General features: G+C 44.0%; 2 protein-coding genes across 2 annotated transcripts; one reads left to right on the top strand and one right to left on the bottom strand.

The window, feature by feature from the left end:
- Positions 1 to 11,355: 11,355 nt before the first annotated feature.
- LOC141678468 (uncharacterized) lies at positions 11,356 to 14,759 on the bottom strand. The gene is made up of 3 exons (XM_074484796.1): positions 12,681 to 14,759; positions 12,096 to 12,589; positions 11,356 to 12,022 (listed from the first exon to the last, which is right to left on the bottom strand). The coding sequence occupies exons 1-3, from the start codon at positions 13,732 to 13,734 to the stop codon at positions 11,423 to 11,425; spliced, it is 2,148 nt and encodes a 715-aa protein (XP_074340897.1). The 5' UTR covers positions 13,735 to 14,759; the 3' UTR covers positions 11,356 to 11,422.
- A 997-nt stretch (positions 14,760 to 15,756) lies between these two features.
- Positions 15,757 to 16,450, top strand: LOC141678304 (abscisic acid receptor PYR1). Its single transcript, XM_074484584.1, has one exon. It carries the CDS (start codon positions 15,760 to 15,762, stop codon positions 16,357 to 16,359), a length of 600 nt encoding a protein of 199 aa, XP_074340685.1. The 5' UTR covers positions 15,757 to 15,759; the 3' UTR covers positions 16,360 to 16,450.
- Positions 16,451 to 17,339: the final 889 nt, after the last annotated feature.

Here is a 17,339-nt window from a genome sequence, read left to right as displayed (position 1 = left end):
CCGCGGTCAAGAAAGAAATGTAGTGTATGCAACCAAGAAGGTCACATCAAGCGTAGCAAGAAATGCCCAGGACGTCCACACTTAACAACGTGAACTTCTACTTGCTCATTTCTTAGCTTCATTGCATTTTCTTAGCTTCATTTCAAATGTTGTACTACCATTGTCATTTGTATAATCTAAGTTTTCTATCTTGCTATTTCAAACTTTACATGCAAAAGTTGGTTATTGTGTTGTCCATTCGAGCTTTAAAATGTGGAACTACTATCAGGTTTATCCCATTCAAAACAAAAATTCCAATTAGGCGTTCAAATTGTTAGTAAAATTATACAACAAACATCCAAAAGAACTTAAAAATCTGCAAGGTTTACAACATATTGATCCTTATCAGTTCCTGCACTCTCCACAACTTCACCCTCTTCTTCATCCGCATCTTCTCCAACGTCACGCCAGGCCTGATGACCTTCAACATACCATGCAATTTCACTATCTTCTCTTTCAATCAGGTTGATTTCCATTTTGTCATATTTTTTATATACTTCATCGATCTGACGAATGCGTTCGTCCTCCGGCAGGGACCGATCATTGTAAACCTTTCGGAGCTTTTCTTTATCAGCTTTTATCTTGCCCAAAATGTTTTGATTCACGCACTTCTTCTTCTTTCTACCACTCTCATCTTCTTTCATTTTCTTTCCGCGACCGATATATTCCGCGATACTAAGCTGACGCCAAATGGACTTAGATGTGCTTGACGATGATCTTTTTTACCCTTATCCATTTTATGCTTTAAAATTGAAATGACCAAGACATTTATAGAGCATGCTAACAACTACGTCACGTTACATTTATACAGTAATTCATACTAAATTTATCATAAACACTCACACACTATCTGAGTAGTCAAATCATTCAGAAATATAAAATAATAATTTTAAAAGCTCAAAATAATAAAGTACACTATCAAAATACAATATTCAGAAATATTACTCATCATCGGACAAGTAGCAATCGGAAATATAGTCGGGACTCGTAGCGAAATGATGATACATTCTTGCGCTGTGATGGTCACCATCTTCAGCAAACTCCCTACATTTTGTTTGTAGATCCATCTGGTTTAAACGCATTCTCATTCGATTCTCTTCCTCTCATGCACGGAATAAAGCTAGTTCCAGTTGTTGAGCGTTGTCTCGCTGCATGTGTATGGCGCATTGTTTAGTTACTCGCACTCCATGTTCTTGACATTGGGCTACACATATTTGCAAACACCCTACACGTCATTCCCACTCCCTATGTATCTTGATTACTGAACCTCTTGAGTAACGTAAATTTGGATCCATTAAATATCTAAAATCGTCATCACAAAACCATTTCCTTCCAGTAGCTCGAATAATATCACCAGGAGTGTAGCGCATTGCTCTTCTATTAGTATACAACATTAACTTCCGAACAACTTCATATTTACATAATAAACAAGGACGAAAGGACACACAAATTAAGTAGACATGCATGTAACATTCACGTGCTACTTACGTCTCATACTGCTTCGAAACAGTTAACATTCATTTGTCACATCATACAGCTTTTACAACTTCTACTGCATTTGACAAGACTACTCAATTACTTTCTTGCAGTCTGCATGTGGCTACCTATCTGTGGAGGACCCTTCCAACTTTGTAGTTGCAGACTGGCATTCGTAAAAGTAACTTTTTTAACTTTCATCTCTAAAAAGTGAAAACTTTAGTCAAACTGTTGCATATGCTTTCTATTGTGTATTCACGGGATACTTAACTCATTTTCTTGTCATTTTCCTTATCATCATTTTATACTTCCATTTCTGAGTAGTCAAAACTCATAAATTTATCAACAAGTAATAATACATGCCTATAAGATTCACGTGCTACTTACTTTTCCAAAAATACTAATACGTGGAACAAACTTTTTTCAAAAATAAATTTACAACCACTTCTGAAAAAGTCATCAACTTTGGAAATATTATCAGAATTAGTACAAATATTTCTGTAAAGTAGTAAACAAAAATGCAATAATGAGTGCATTTTCCATTCATCTTGGGAACAAATTACATTACAAGGGAATATTGATTATGTAAACATATAATAAGAGAAATACATTACAACTGAAAATTGGAAAATGAATGAAGCTCTCAATTTTTTTAGTCATCCGCAAGATTAACTACGTACTGATCAAACTCAACATCAACGTCCTCATCCTCTTGTATGTAAGGGGATGTATGCATATGACCTCCCTCCCCATATCCGTGGGTCGAGGCGTACGTACTCGACCGAGTATCACGCGATGGCAATGCGTGGGGCCCCTCATTTCCATGACATATAGTTGTAGCCATACCAGCATCATCGTGTTCTTGAGAAAAATCCCCAAGTTTGACGATATATTTCGCATATTTTTCATCTCACTCCTTGTGCTCTTCACGTAACCTTTCAGCCCTACGCTTTGCGTATGCATCCTCATACTCCTTTTTCCTCATCTCAAGCTCATCCTCCATGAAGTGGTAATGTCGAGACATTTCATTTAACTCGTACTCATGTTCCTCCTTTGAAATGTGACCAGAGTCGATATTCTTATTAATGTTTTCTTCATACTCGATCGATGATTTCATAAACTTCAAGTGCATTTCCCCATAGCCAATGAACTGTTCATTATCACGTACGGCATGCCCTTGTGCGGCCCATATACCTCGCATTCTTCTCACAAATTATTTGACCTGCCAAATTTCTGCTTGTTGAACTTCATCCCGTGCATGAGATTCGGTCCATTTATACCAATTAACTTCCCCGTAATCATGAATATCAGAACTAGCGTGTCCATTGCCCTTATCCATGACCTGACTGTAGCAGCCTCAAAATTTAGAAACTAATATACTACAAAGGGGGAAATTTAGTTGATGGCTTATAGTTTTGCAGCTATTTATAGGCATAATTATATATGGTCAATATGTAATATTAGGTTATGCAGTTACGAATGTGGAAATAATTGATATTATTGACCCTATAAATTTTAAAATGAAATTATTCACCTGTGTCATTCAGTTCAAAACAAAAGTTGACTTGTCAAATCATTTCAAAAATTTGTATGTGCCTACTCCCGTAAATTTAGGAAATCTGCATTTCCTTTACGTACACACAGTACTTCTTTTAACTTTTCATATTTGTCTGAAGATTCGGACTTATAAAAGTTGACAAGTCGATTTCATCTTGTTACTTTTACTAAAAGATGTTATTGTTTTCTATTACGGCAAAAAAAAATCAAACTACCCTTTCATAAAAACATTTCTTTGCCGACTCGCAAGGTACCCTTTTTTGAAGCCACAAAAGGTCATATATACTTTTTAAAAAAAACAAAAATTACGTACTATAAATAGGGTTGCATGACTCCTCAATAAAAAATAAATTACACCAAAATGCTTTTTTCAATTTAATATTAGGACTCAAAACTAGGTCTTCATTGAATATTTTCGTTGCCGACTACCAATGTACCCTTTTTGAGGGCACAAAAACTCATATATACACTTTTTTTAAAAAAAACAAAAATTACGTACTACAAATAGGCTTGCATGACTACCCAACAAAAAAAAAATTACACCAAAATAATTTTTTCCTAATTTAATATGAAGACTCAAAATTAGGTCTCCATTACATATTTCCCACTTTACAAACAATTCAACTTTACAAACAATTCAACCCAACTGCAATTTAATTCGGAAGGAAAGAAAAAAAGCGAAAAAAAAGGAAAAAACCCCAGAATGCCACTTCCGCTGTGCCACTTTTGGAACAATTTGAACCCCTGTGCCAAAAAAAATGAAAACTCTATTTAACTGTGCTAAAAAGGTACGGGAGCCTTGTTTGGGCTCGCCTGACGCATACATTCAGGTAACAGAAGAAGGTGGGTGTGACATGATTGCAATAACTAATATACCACAACTTGCAACTCCAAATAATCATATAAAAAAATTAAAAAGTCAGATGAGTCTCATCTCATCCATGTAAAAATCTGAAAACAAAATAATTACAGGTTATCTGACCATCACTCAACCAGCTTGTCATATACATATATTTTATATATCCCCATTTTTAGCAACAGCTTCCTCCTCATCATCAAACAAAGAAGAATCTCACTCACTCTCCCCCATATATATTGATAGCCCATAATAAGTTAGGCCCAATTGAAGAGGCCCAGGGCCCAAACATAAGACCCCAGGACACGTGGCGGCATCACCACCGTCCAGGTTCCCGGGATCCAGAACGTTCCTACGCTCTGGATCTGATAGTACTCTGACGGATTCAGCGTTGACCTTGGGGAGCCCAGGACACGTGGCAACATCACCACCTTCCAGGCACCCGGAATCCAGGCCGTTCTTACGGTCCAGATCTGATAGTACTCTGACGCATCCCAGGCGTCCAGATGCCCTACAGTCCAAAAGGCCAACCTACGGTCCAGATGAAAAGGGACAAACCCCTAAACCCTAGTAGGAGGCCTATAAAAGGTAGAACAGAAGGAAGGTTACACAGGACAAGGATATACTCTCTCTCTCCCTCTCTCACATATATTTACATGCACATACATACTCCTCACAAATATATCTGCATAATCCCAACTTTGCCCTTCTTCTCCTCAAAACCCTTTCTCATCCTCACGCCGGAGGTGCCGCGGGGACGCCACCCCCCTCCGGTTCTGTTTTGTAGGTTCCCACCCTACAGCTACACCGCACACGGCCATCGTCACAGCCTAGAAGGAGTTTGAGTTCGGACCCTGCAAGGAGAAGGTCCCGGGGTGATCTGGGATTATCATTAGCGCTAGAAGGAGGGGTCGAACCTCCGAGAAACACGAAACACCATCTCCCAGTAAGAACCCTAATACCCATCTCTCAGACCCGTTTCTACAAGGTTTATTATTGTAAATTCATAGCATTTCCAAGTAACCATGACTACAAGAAAAAGCAAAGCAGCAGTTTCCACCTCTTTCCTACCGCCTCCTCCCCAACCCAGGGATGGAGACATGGAAGACCTGGACGAAGGGTTCCCCATAACCCGGACTCCCTCTCAAAATCTCCAACCAGGAGATCAGAGAATAGTCATTGAAAAAGCTGCCCACAAACACACAGGGATCACCACAAGCCCATGGGGAAGCATGACCCCGGAACAGATACAGGCGGCTATGGACTTGTGGAAGGAAAAGCAGAACGCCGAGCCGGAGACCCGCCCAGGGGATCAGCGAGAGCGGTCTAAAGAACAGTCCGGAGAATCTCGGGGATCCGTCTTTGACCGGATTGCGAAGAATTTAAAAAAGCCACCAGAGGACGCCATAGATGAAATAAGAAAAGCTGCCCTCCGGGAGAGAATCCGGAAAGAAGAAGAGGCTAAAGCCCAAAAATCTATAGAAAGGAGGATCCGGGAGGAGGAGGCCAAACTAAAGAGAAGGGCCCACCGGATTCACGTTTCCTCAGACTCAGAACCGGAGAAGGAGTCCAAGCAAGAACAAATGGCCCGGGCCCTTCGAGACCTTAAAAGGAAAGTGGAGGGCGACATGGAAGTAGGGGCAGCAGCGACCCCGTTCACAAAGAGTCTGGAAGCCACCCCTAGAGAGTCAGGGCTGAAGCATTTCAATTTCGACTCTTTTGACGGGCTGGCTGACCCTGAAGAGCATCTGAACTATTTTGAGCAAATATCCAATATTTATTATTACAGCGACCTGACTAGATGCCGATTCTTCGCATCAACACTGAAGGGGGGCGCTCAGAAATGGTTCAGCCGCATACCATCCCGGAGTGTGGACTCCTGGAGAGACTTCCGCGAGATATTTTTGAAAAGATTTAGGGCCAACCGAATGAACGAGCTGCAGATGTGTCACCTAGAAACAATCCAACAAAGAAGCAAGGAACCCCTTCCGGAATTCATCAAAAGATTCCAGGAAGCAATCAACCAACTCTCCAACTTAGAAGAAAAGGAGGAAGTAAACATCTTTCGAAGAAACTTGCACCCGATATCTTGTGAAGGCTATGTCAAAGACCTGATTCACAGGGAGCCCCAAAGCCTGGCGTCAGCATACGCGTTGGCATCAAAGTTCATAAAGGAAAATGATTTCCTCAAATCAATGAAGATGAACAGAAGAATACAAGACGATGACGAGTCTCCGGAGTGACGCTCGTCGTCCCGGAGAGACAAGAGATACAAGCTTGACAGACAAGCCAACTACATTCAGCAGTCCCGGGGAACCCCACCCCGGGAAATGTCCCCCGAATTAAGAAAAAACGAAAGGAAACAAAAGGCCAAGAAGGAACCCAAGCTGGAACCAGAGTGGACACCCCTCAACCGGCCCCGGGCCGACGTTTTGCGTGAAGTCAAGGGCAAACCATTTTATTATCCGCCAAAACCCTTGCCAGCGCCGCCCGAAAACAGGGCCCGGGACAAGCATTGTGGCTATCACGAAGATCATGGCCATACTACTGAAAACTGTTTCTCCCTCAAGATGTTCATAGAAGACCAAATAAAGAAAGGAAACATGAACCAGTATCTTCAAAGGGGCTCGAATGACAAAGACAGAGCCACGGGAAGAGGGAAAAATGTGGTGAATGTTATTTTCGGTGGCACAGTCTCTCCACCGCGGAGCCCGGATCGGGAAAATGATGTGATGATGATCCAGACTCAGGAGGACGAACCGATTTGCTTCTCTTATTCTGATTATGAGGGCCTCGATCCGGATCACAACTTGGCATTAGTGGTGACCCTCGACATCGCAAACAACGAGGTAAAAAGAATCCTAGTTGATAATGGTTCATCTGCTAATATCGTATTCGAGCACACGCTTAACAGGATGGAGCTCGGACACCTCAGAATGGATCCCTGTCTTGGAGACCCTTTATACGGATTCGGGAACACCATGATTCCAATCCGGGGTATCATCTATCTTCCCATCATATTTGGAACCGCACCCCGAGTGGTCTCCCATATGATGAAATTCTATGTGATAAGCGCAACCTCCTCATACAATATGATCCTGGGTAGGCCCACTATCACCAAGCTCAGGGCGATCCCCTCAACTATCCACTTGAAACTCAAGTTCCCCACCCCAGGAGGCACTGGAGAACTGAAAGGAGATAGGGAAATGGCTGGTAGATGCTATGGTCAAGCACTCGTCATGGCAGAAACGGAACCGGAAAACCGGAAGAGAATAATGTCCCTGCCCAAGGGACAAAGCAGAAAGAAGCATCGAGAACACCTTAGTAAAAGGCCCCGTTTGGATGTGAACATGATCGAAGACTCCGGATACAGCGTAACCAACGCTGACGCCCGGATTCAAAAGTTTGTAGAGAGCAAGGAGAAGACGAAGGTAGAACCGGCCCAACAGACAATCGAGGTAGATTTGGAACCCGGGAACCCCACCCGAAAAATCAAAATCGGAAAAGGATTGGAAACCACATTCCAAAAGGAGCTTATCGGCCTACTAAAAGAACACGCTGACGTATTCGCCTGGTCCCCGGAAGACATGCCAGGAATCGATGAATCCGTGGCCATGCACAGTCTGGATGTAGATCCAAAGCAAAAACCAATCAAACAAAAGCGAAGGAACTTCGCCCCGGAAAGGCAACAGGCAATCGACCAAGAAGTCGAGAAGTTGTTAAAGGCAGACATAATCTGTGAAATTAAGTATCCGGACTGGCTAGCAAACGTTGTGCTGGTCAAAAAACCCAACGGCAAGTGGCGAATGTGCGTGGATTATACAAACCTCAATTCAGCATGTCCTAAAGACTCTTACCCCTGCCCAATATCGACCAGCTGATAGACGCGACCTCGGGCCATGTCATGTTAAGTTTTATGGATGCCTTCTCAGGTTACAACCAGGTCAAGATGAATCCGGCAGACATTGCAAAAACGGCATTCATCACACACCGGGCCGTCTACGCTTTTGTTATGATGCCGTTTGGGTTAATCAACGCCGGGGCAACATACCAAAAAATGATGAATACCATCTTTAAAGAGCAACTGGGCAGGAACATGGAATCTTACGTTGATGACATGATCGTCAAGTCGGTCACAACCTCAGAACACATCCAGGACCTTCGGGAGTGTTTCGAAAACTTGAGAAAGTACAACATGAAGCTGAATCCGGAAAAATGCACGTTCGGGGTCCCTTCCGGGAAGTTTTTAGGCTTTCTGGTCAGCGAAAGAGGAATAGAGGCCAACCCGGAGAAGATCAAAGCTATAATGGAAATGAAAGTTCCCCGAACTCAAAAAGACATCCAAAAGCTCTCAGGATGCCTAGCGGCACTTCGAAGATTTATTCCAAAGTTGGCAGAAAAATGCCTACCATTCTTCGAACTGTTGAAAGGGGCCCAAAACAAAAAGCTAATAGAGTGGACCCCGGACTGTCAAACAACGTTCGAAGAAGTAAAGCGACATTTGATGAACCCGCCTATTTTATCAAAAGCAAAGCCCGGGGAGCCCCTTTACCTATACATCGCAGCCGGGGAGAGAGCAGTATCCTCCGCACTCATCCGGGAGGAGAATGGCACACAGACCCCGGTATATTATGCGAGCCAAGTCCTGAAAGATGCCGAAACCCGGTACCCCAACCTGGAAAAATTCACACTGGCCCTCGTACACTCGAGCAGAAAGCTAAGACAATACTTCCAAGGCAGGGAAATCAGAGTAATCACCAATCAACCACTTCGCAAAATCATCCACAAACCGGACGCCTCCGGGAGATTAGTCAATTGGGCAATTGAATTGAGCCAATTTAACATCAAATTCATCCCGAGGACAACCATAAAAGCCCAGGCGTTGGCCGAGTTTGTCATGGAATGTACTTTTCCAGAAACCCCCGAAACGCCTGAAACCAGTTCCAAAGGAAAAAAAGAGTCTAACAACCGGGATCTTTGGACGCTATATGTTGATGGCTCGGCCACAGCCGAAAGGAGCGGAGCCGGTCTGATCCTCTCTAGCCCGGATGGATTCGTAATTCAGCAGGCCATCACCTTCGCCTTCAAAGCAACAAACAACCAGGCTGAATATGAAGCCCTACTCTCCGGGCTTAGGCTAGCCAAATCCCTTGGAGTAAGGAGGTTAATAATCTACAGCGATTCTCAGATCGTGGTAAGACAAACCAATGGTGAATATGTCACAAAAGATCCTAAATTGGCCCGATATCAGGAAATGGTTAGAGCAATCCTGGAAACCATCCCGGACTCGACCATCTTGCAGATAAACAGAGAGGAAAATGCGAAAGCAGACGAGCTGTCCAAGCTCGTCCAGAATACTTCAGATTTAAGCAGTTCGGTTTACTTCGAGGAACTCGGAGCCCCCAGCACCGATAGACAAGAAGTATTTTGTGTTAGCAGCCCGGAGAACTGGATGACGCCCTACATAGCCTACCTCGAGGACGGTACCCTGCCGGAAGATCAGAACAAAGCCCGGTACCTCAAGTATAAGGCTGCACGCTTCTTTCTAGAAAACAATCAGTTATACCGGAGAACTTTCTCTGCACCAACTCTAAAGTGCGTTGATCCGGAGGAAGCGCATTACTGCCTCCGGGAGGTTCATGAAGGGATCTGCGGGGATCACCTAGCGGCTAAAGCTCTAGCCTACAAAGTCATCAGACAAGGCTATTACTGGCCAACAATCCACGCTGATTCATTCGCCTATGTCAAAAAATGCAGTAAGTACCAGAAGTTCAGCAACGTACCAAAACAGGGGTCAAGCCTCCCGGGATCCGTTCTCTCACCGATCCCATTCACCGTCTGGGGAATTGACATCATGGGTCCTTTCCCTCGAGCGAAAGGGGATCTCCGTTATGTCCTGGTAGCAATAGATTATATGACTAAGTGGGCGGAGGCCAAGGCTATGAGAACCATTAACCAACAAGACTGCATCAAGTTTGTAGACACGATTGTAATGAGGTTCGGGATCCCGATGGTCTTAATCTCGGACAATGGTCCGCAGTTCGTGGGTTCAGATTTTGAAACCTATCTAAAAGAACTCGGGATCAGACACAAAAAAGCATCTGTTGCCCATCCACAAGGGAATGGACAAGTTGAGGTCACAAACAGAATTATACTCCGAGGCCTGGAAAAGAGACTGGAAGACTCTAAAAAGAACTGGCCGGATGAACTCCCGAAGGTTTTATGGTCATACAGAACTACCCCCCGGACGGGAACCGGGGAGACTCCATTCAAGCTCGCCTACGGTACTGAAGCCCGGTTACCGATAGAGACCGGATCCCCTTCTCACAGAGTGACCAACTTTGACGAGGTCTCCAACATAGAAGGCCTCAGGACCAACCTCGAATTCCTGGACGAAGTAAGAGATCGGGCCGTAGAAAAAATGGAAAGCTACAAGGAAAAAACAAAGCTTTACTTTGCGAAGAAAGCCAGAATACGGGAATATGTGGCAGGAGATCTAGTACTCCGGGACACTGAAGCCTCGGACCCAACTAACCAGGGAAAACTACAGCCAAACTGGGAAGGCCCTTATATAGTCAAAGAAGTGATTCGTCCAGGAACTTACAAGCTAAGCTACCTCAGCGGAACCGAGGTCCCCAACACCTGGCATGGAACCCGCCTAAGGAAATTCTACCAATAAGGAAAAGGTACACACCCTGGAAACACATCTACATCTATATTATGATATTTTGATGTAAGCACTGTCCTCATTCACCCCAGAATGTAATTTTTGCTCTTAATATGAATGAAAAACTCTACTTTAAGTGTTCCATAGTTTGAATCACTTTCATTATGTCGCTTATTTATTTACCATAAAAAAAAACACAGCCTATGTGTACTTGGAAAATTTCTATCAAATGGAGGTTTACCCTGCCCTGGGTCCTATAAAAACTCAACCCATGAGTACTTATACAATTTCTCAAAGATAAATATTTTTACCCCAACCCGGGGTCTGCAAAAACACAGCCCATGTGTACTTTGAATTTTTTCATCAAATGGAGATTTACCCCTGCCCGGGGTCCTATAAAAACTCAACCCATGAGTACTTATACAATTTCTCAAAGTTAAATATTTTTACCCCAACCCGGGGTCTATAAAAACACAGCCCATGTGTACTTTGAATTTTTTCATCAAATGGAGATTTACCCCTGCCCGGGGTCCTATAAAAACTCAACCCATGAGTACTTATAAAATTTCTCAAAGTCAAATATTTTTACCCCAACCCAGGGTCCGCAGAAACACAGCCCATGTGTACTCCAAAGAATTTCCTAACAAATCAATAAGGAAAGAAAGAAAAGCACAATCATGTTAAACTACCCCAGGGAACCACACCCCGGGGGGAAAACCGAAATCATTCAGATTACAGACAAGTTAACAAAACCAAAAGGCTCAGTTCGAAATTGCTCAAACTAAAAATAAGGAAATAAAATTACATGCCAAGACATGGCAGAATCTTTAAGCTTCAGCGGCAGAGTCGGCGGGAGGCGAAAGAGGCTGCTCCGGATTGCCCTCTGGTAGGGGAGGCTGCTCAGCAAGTGGCGACCCGGAGAAGAAGGGAACATTGCTGGACGTCCCAACACCAGACTCCATTGCCCGGACAGCTTCCTTTTCCTGCTCCAATCGGGTCTCCTCTTCTATATACTTCTCCAGGAAGACGTCTATTGTACCTTGAGGCTCCTCGCCGAGATACTTCGAAGCAACATTCCAGCAGATCTGGATCTTCTCCAGCGCTTTATCATTCAGCTCTTCGAAATACGCGGGAGTCCCCCGGAACCCTGCCAGAACCTCCTCGGGGGTGGGCCGGGCGGCAAGATCATCTTTCAACTTCTGATTTTCAGCCCTCATCTCCTGGACAGAAGCCTCAGCCCGGTCCTGCCTCTCCCGGATCTCATCTATAATCTTCTTATGAGCAGCAGCCTCCCTTGCACTGGCCTCTTTCAACTCCTGGATCTCCCGGGATAGCCTCTCAGATTCAACTTGATAGACTTCGGCAGCATCAGCCTTCGCCTGAAGGCTCCGGGTTATGCAAACCAGTCCAGCAACCCGGGAGTTAGCCTGAAAACATTAAAAGTCATGATTAGGCAACACAAAAACAAGAGTACAAGAAGAAAACAAGAAAAATACTTACAGCAGTGATGTCCTCCTGAAGCTCGACCAGGAAGTCATCAAGGGGCTCCTTCCTGTATTTCTTCCTCTCCGCCGTGCTGGCATAATTCTCGAACAACTCCCTCCGGCGAGCCTCCGGGGTAAAACTAGCAAGCAAGGCCTTCAGAGTCTCCGGAGTGTCCGGAGCCAGATCAATAGCAGCCTTCTTCGAAACCGGGCCCTCAGAAACATCGCCACTTTTATCCCCGGAACTCGCAGGGACACCCTTCCTCTTTCGAGGCATTGGAACTCTTATCACATCCCCCTGTTGCACGTCTTCGGACCGGGGCTCATCGATCACGATTGTCGTCCTCCCCGGGCGAGACGGCGCCGCCTTCCGGGCCGCATCATCACCCTCTCCAACCTTCTTCTTCCCAACATCCACGCTAGTCATTCCCCCAATCCTTCGCAGCTTGGCCGACAGATCTTTAAGTTGGGCAGACATATTTGGGGGATAGGGAATCAACTTCGGAATACCTGAAAAGGAAAACAGCAAGAAATCAGTCCCGGATACAAGCAATCAATAAACAGATACAGTATCAAAATAAAGCAAAGGCAATAGACTTACATCCGGCAGCATGCATGTTCTCATTGCTAGTAAAATAGTCCCGGGTCCACTGCGTCCCAAGTGCCCCACAGAAGGCATAAACCATCGCGAGAGCTGCTTGCCCGAGTCGCTGGACCGGAAACCTATCTGTTTTAATCTCAAGTTTATGGAGTGGCATGAACTCCAGATCCCCACCCCGGACAAAAATGAACTCCCGGTGCCATCCCTTAAGCGACGTCAACATACTAACCGGGAGCACCATCTTATCAGAGGGATACCCACAATCCTCTATCATAAACATGAACTCGTAAATCGGCCGAGCGGTGGATCTCTTAATTTTAAAAATATGATGAAAAAGTTTGAAGGTGGGGAGGTAATTTTTGGCATGACAGCAAGCTAAAAACCAGCTGATCCATTTCACCGAGTTCGGGGCCAGCTGAGTAAAAGGGATACCATAAACATCCCGGCATAGGGATTTGGTGAACTGATGTAGTCCGAGGCGCATGCCCCGGAGATGCTCAAGTGGAATTCCAACCCATCCCCCCTCCGGTCGGTGGTATACCCTTTCATGCTCCTCAGGCCATCTCCACTGGTAGGTGTCATCAAGGTTAAAGGCAAGCCTAAGGGCACCATCTACCTCGGCGTCTGTGTATTTCTCCTGAACCTCTCTATGAACTGCCCCACACTCATACCTAGTACCCGGGGCGGTGAAGAACTTCCTATCCATCTCATCCTCATTATAAGGCTCCCGGCCTCCCAAACCATCCGGGCCCCCATATGCCTCGGATAAATCTCTGTAATAAAAGCTCATGGGCTTGGGGTTCACTCGGCACTGGACAAAACATTCATCTACATCCTCCCACGACCCATCCAGATTCGATAAGGTACCCCCGGGACCTAATACTAGGGTCTGAGCTAAAACTTGTTGAGGCGGGTCAACCCGGGGAGGCATTTCTACTGAACTGTAGCTGGAAGAGGAAGAGGGGTAGAAGGAGTTAAGTTCACCTAACCCGACAGGACGCTCGGGATACCGATTCCTAAGAGTAGCAATACGCTTAAAACGACTACCTGGCATATACTACACGTGTCTATGTAAACGCACCCCGGAGTCAATGCCAAACCCGAACCCAACAACAAAACAAGACAAAAAAACAGAACAAGTTTAGAAACAAATCATGTACGTATCTTACCCCAAAAAACAAGATCTGCAGCATATACATACATATACAACAGAAAGCATATACCAAGAACACGCCCCGGGCTCTACAACTATTTACACTACAAAAACCCACTTATTCGCACACAATACTACCAAAATCCGTGTTAAATACGCAAATCAAGCACAAAACCATTGCAAAGGCCATGCAAAATCTACAAACTACAGAGATTAAAGGTCGAATGAACAAGACAATCATGAAATTCGAACAAGGAATACGAAAGAGCGAAGCAAAACTCTCACAAAATGGTTACATGCATGGCGATAACGAATGAAGAAGAAGTAAAGGAGAGAGGTGAGAAATCAATATGCTTACAAAGTAGCAGGAGAAGGAAATGCGGCTTCAACAGCGAATGCTCCAAAAATCTCTGTAAAATGCTCTTATCTCTCTATGCAGAAGTGTTTGCGTAAATGAAAAAAGAAAAGGAGAGGGTGGTATTTATAGAAGGAAGAATGATGTAAGCGGTTTTTGGGTTAAAGAAACCGTCGGGGCTACGTGGCACCAATTGATTGGCGACAAATTAATAACCGCAGCAGTTATTACCACCACTGCAATCATGTCACGGCGCGTCTTTTTAGGCAACAAAGGGGGGAAACAAAAAACTGTACACTCAAAAGATACGCATAACAGGTGTATATCTCTGACCCCGGCTGGAATCCCAACAGCCGCCTGGCATCCCGGGTTTGCAGCGACAGCTTTTCAGAGTCCAGTTAAATCAAATGTCAGGAGCGTACTTGCCCACCAAACCGTGCCCAAAATTCGAACTTAAAATCAAATAACCAAGTCAACCCCGGAGTCTCATCCCCATGTGACCCCGGGCTTAGGGGGCAATAAATCAAACCCCCAAAATTTTCCAAAGTATTTCAAGGACTCTCACCTTGAACTCAAGTCAAATGACTAGCCAAGTCAACCCCGGAGTCTCATCCCCATGTGACCCCGGGCTTAGGGGGCAATAAATCAAACCCCCAAAATTTTCCAAAGTATTTCAAGGAACCCCACCTTGAACTAAAATCAAATGACTAACCAAGCTAACCCCGGAGTCTCATCCCCATTTGACCCCGGGGTTTGGGGGCAGCAAATCAAACAACCCCCAAAATTTTACAAAGGCGCCGCGGCACAAGGGCAATTACTCTACTCCCCCATCCGGGTAAACCCGCATAAGGGAGTGGGGGGCAAATGATAGCCCATAATAAGTTAGGCCCAATTGAAGAGGCCCAGGGCCCAAACATAAGACCCCAGGACACGTGGCGGCATCACCACCGTCCAGGTTCCCGGGATCCAGAACGTTCCTACGCTCTGGATCTGATAGTACTCTGACGGATTCAGCGTTGACCTTGGGGAGCCCAGGACACGTGGCAACATCACCACCTTCCAGGCACCCGGAATCCAGGCCGTTCTTACGGTCCAGATCTGATAGTACTCTGACGCATCCCAGGCGTCCAGATGCCCTACAGTCCAAAAGGCCAACCTACGGTCCAGATGAAAAGGGACAAACCCCTAAACCCTAGTAGGAGGCCTATAAAAGGTAGAACAGAAGTAAGGTTACACAGGACAAGGATATACTCACTCTCTCCCTCTCTCACATATATTTACATGCACATACATACTCCTCACAAATATATCTGCATAATCCCAACTTTGCCCTTCTTCTCCTCAAAACCCTTTCTCATCCTCACGCCGGAGGTGCCGCGGGGACGGCACCCCCCTCCGGTTCTGTTTTGTAGGTTCCCACCCTACAGCTACAGCGCATACGGCCATCATCATAGCCTAGAAGGAGTTTGAGTTCGGACTCTGCAAGGAGAAGGTCCCGGGGTGATCTGGGATTATCACATATATATATATATATACCCAAAGACTTTGCAAGTATAGTTGATAAAAGGGGGATGGAGAGAGATGATCCTTCAAAAGCCACCACAGAAACAGTCCCACCAGGCCTAACTCTGGACGAGTTGAACCGTTTACATCCCTCGATAACCGAGTTCCACACCTACCAACTCAGCCCCTCCCAATGTTCTTCCCTACTAAGCCAAGTGATCCACGCGCCACCTCAAACAGTGTGGTCAGTGGTTCGGCGTTTCGACAACCCTCAAATATACAAACACTTGATCAAAAACTGCAGTGTGAAACCAGGGTTTACAATGACAATGGGGGACACGCGTGATGTCCATGTTATTTCAGGGTTACCGGCTGCTACAAGTACAGAAAGGCTGGATATACTAGATGATGACCGACATGTCACCGGGTTTAGTATAATAGGAGGTGAACATAGGTTGACGAATTATAAGTCGGTGACAACAGTGCATGGAATAGAGCGTCAAGGGACAATCTTGACCGTTGTTTTGGAATCGTACGTTGTGGATGTTCCCGAGGGTAACACGGAGGAAGATACGCGTATGTTTGCTGATACGGTTAAGTTGAATCTACAGAAGCTGGCTTCTCTCACCCAACCAATGTCCCGTAACCCTACCACGTCTTCTACCTAGAATATTCTACGGCGATCTTTTGTTTTTGTCATTTCTCTATTTCTATCCAACTACTTCAAGGATAATAAATTTATTTCAGCCTTTTGTGTTACCGTAATACTCCATATGTCTCTCCAGTTTGTTTACACTTTCTCCCTTCCAATTGTTTACATTTCAAAATTTTCCAAAAATGGTAAGATTTTTATAATTTTTAAAATAACTACATCCACTACTTCTCTCCACTATATCCACTTTATATATATAATATTAATCGGCCCCACTACTTTACTCACTTTTTTAATTTTTCTCCACTATTTTATCATTTTTCTTAAATTTCGCGCCCCACCCAAATGTAAATATTTGGGAGGGACGAGGGAGTATTTCATTTATGGCCTTTTTCATAAGTCATGCATTCTGAAAAATATAATTAAATTCACATACTAATTTCTTTTTAATTTCTTTGTTTTACAGATCTATTTATTTTGCATCAATGTATATCTCACTCGACGTCATTTTCAGAATTTACGGGGGGTTTTAAAACAATAAATTTATACTTTTCTATTTATTGGCGTAGAATGGAGTAACAATCAGGTGTGGCCCTAAATGTCAGTTTGTGATAAAAAAAATGGGGTAAATTGTCATTTCTAAAAATAATGACTCAAAAGATAACTTCATCTCACGTTATGGCATTTATGCTTTATTTTATTACTTTTTCTTTTAAGGTGCAAAACCGGAGATGGTATAGTTTTTGACATTAAAACACTACATCATATAACATTTTTACCCCAAAATACTATTTCATATAACATTTTACATATATTTCTTAATTTAAATAAAAAATTGTTAAAATATAAAATAATAAAAATTATTTTAAATTATTTCTAAATTCCAAACGAGAATTGAAAAACTGTGAAATGTTACCCAAAACCCTAAATTAGTGTAACATTTTTTTAATATTTCTAAAACCTAAAAGGGGATTGTTAAATCTTAAAATATTAAAA

The sequence above is a fragment of the Apium graveolens genome, chromosome 8 (assembly GCF_009905375.1).
Source record: "Apium graveolens cultivar Ventura chromosome 8, ASM990537v1, whole genome shotgun sequence".
Lineage (NCBI taxonomy): Eukaryota > Viridiplantae > Streptophyta > Magnoliopsida > Apiales > Apiaceae > Apium > Apium graveolens.
Note: the sequence above shows the minus strand (reverse complement) of the source record. Positions and strands in the feature narration are given on the sequence as shown.

Excerpts from the sequence above, each read along its gene's own strand:
- LOC141678468 (XM_074484796.1), bottom strand. The coding sequence starts at position 13,734 with ATGCCAGGTAGTCGTTTTAAGCGTATTGCTACTCTTAGGAATCGGTAT. Across the intron at positions 12,590-12,680 it reads GAACATGCATGCTGCCGGAT|GTATTCCGAAGTTGATTCCC; the intron begins GTAAGTCTATTG and ends TTTCCTTTTCAG. Across the intron at positions 12,023-12,095 it reads TTCAGGAGGACATCACTGCT|GCTAACTCCCGGGTTGCTGG; the intron begins GTAAGTATTTTT and ends TAATGTTTTCAG.
- LOC141678304 (XM_074484584.1), top strand. The coding sequence starts at position 15,760 with ATGGAGAGAGATGATCCTTCAAAAGCCACCACAGAAACAGTCCCACCA.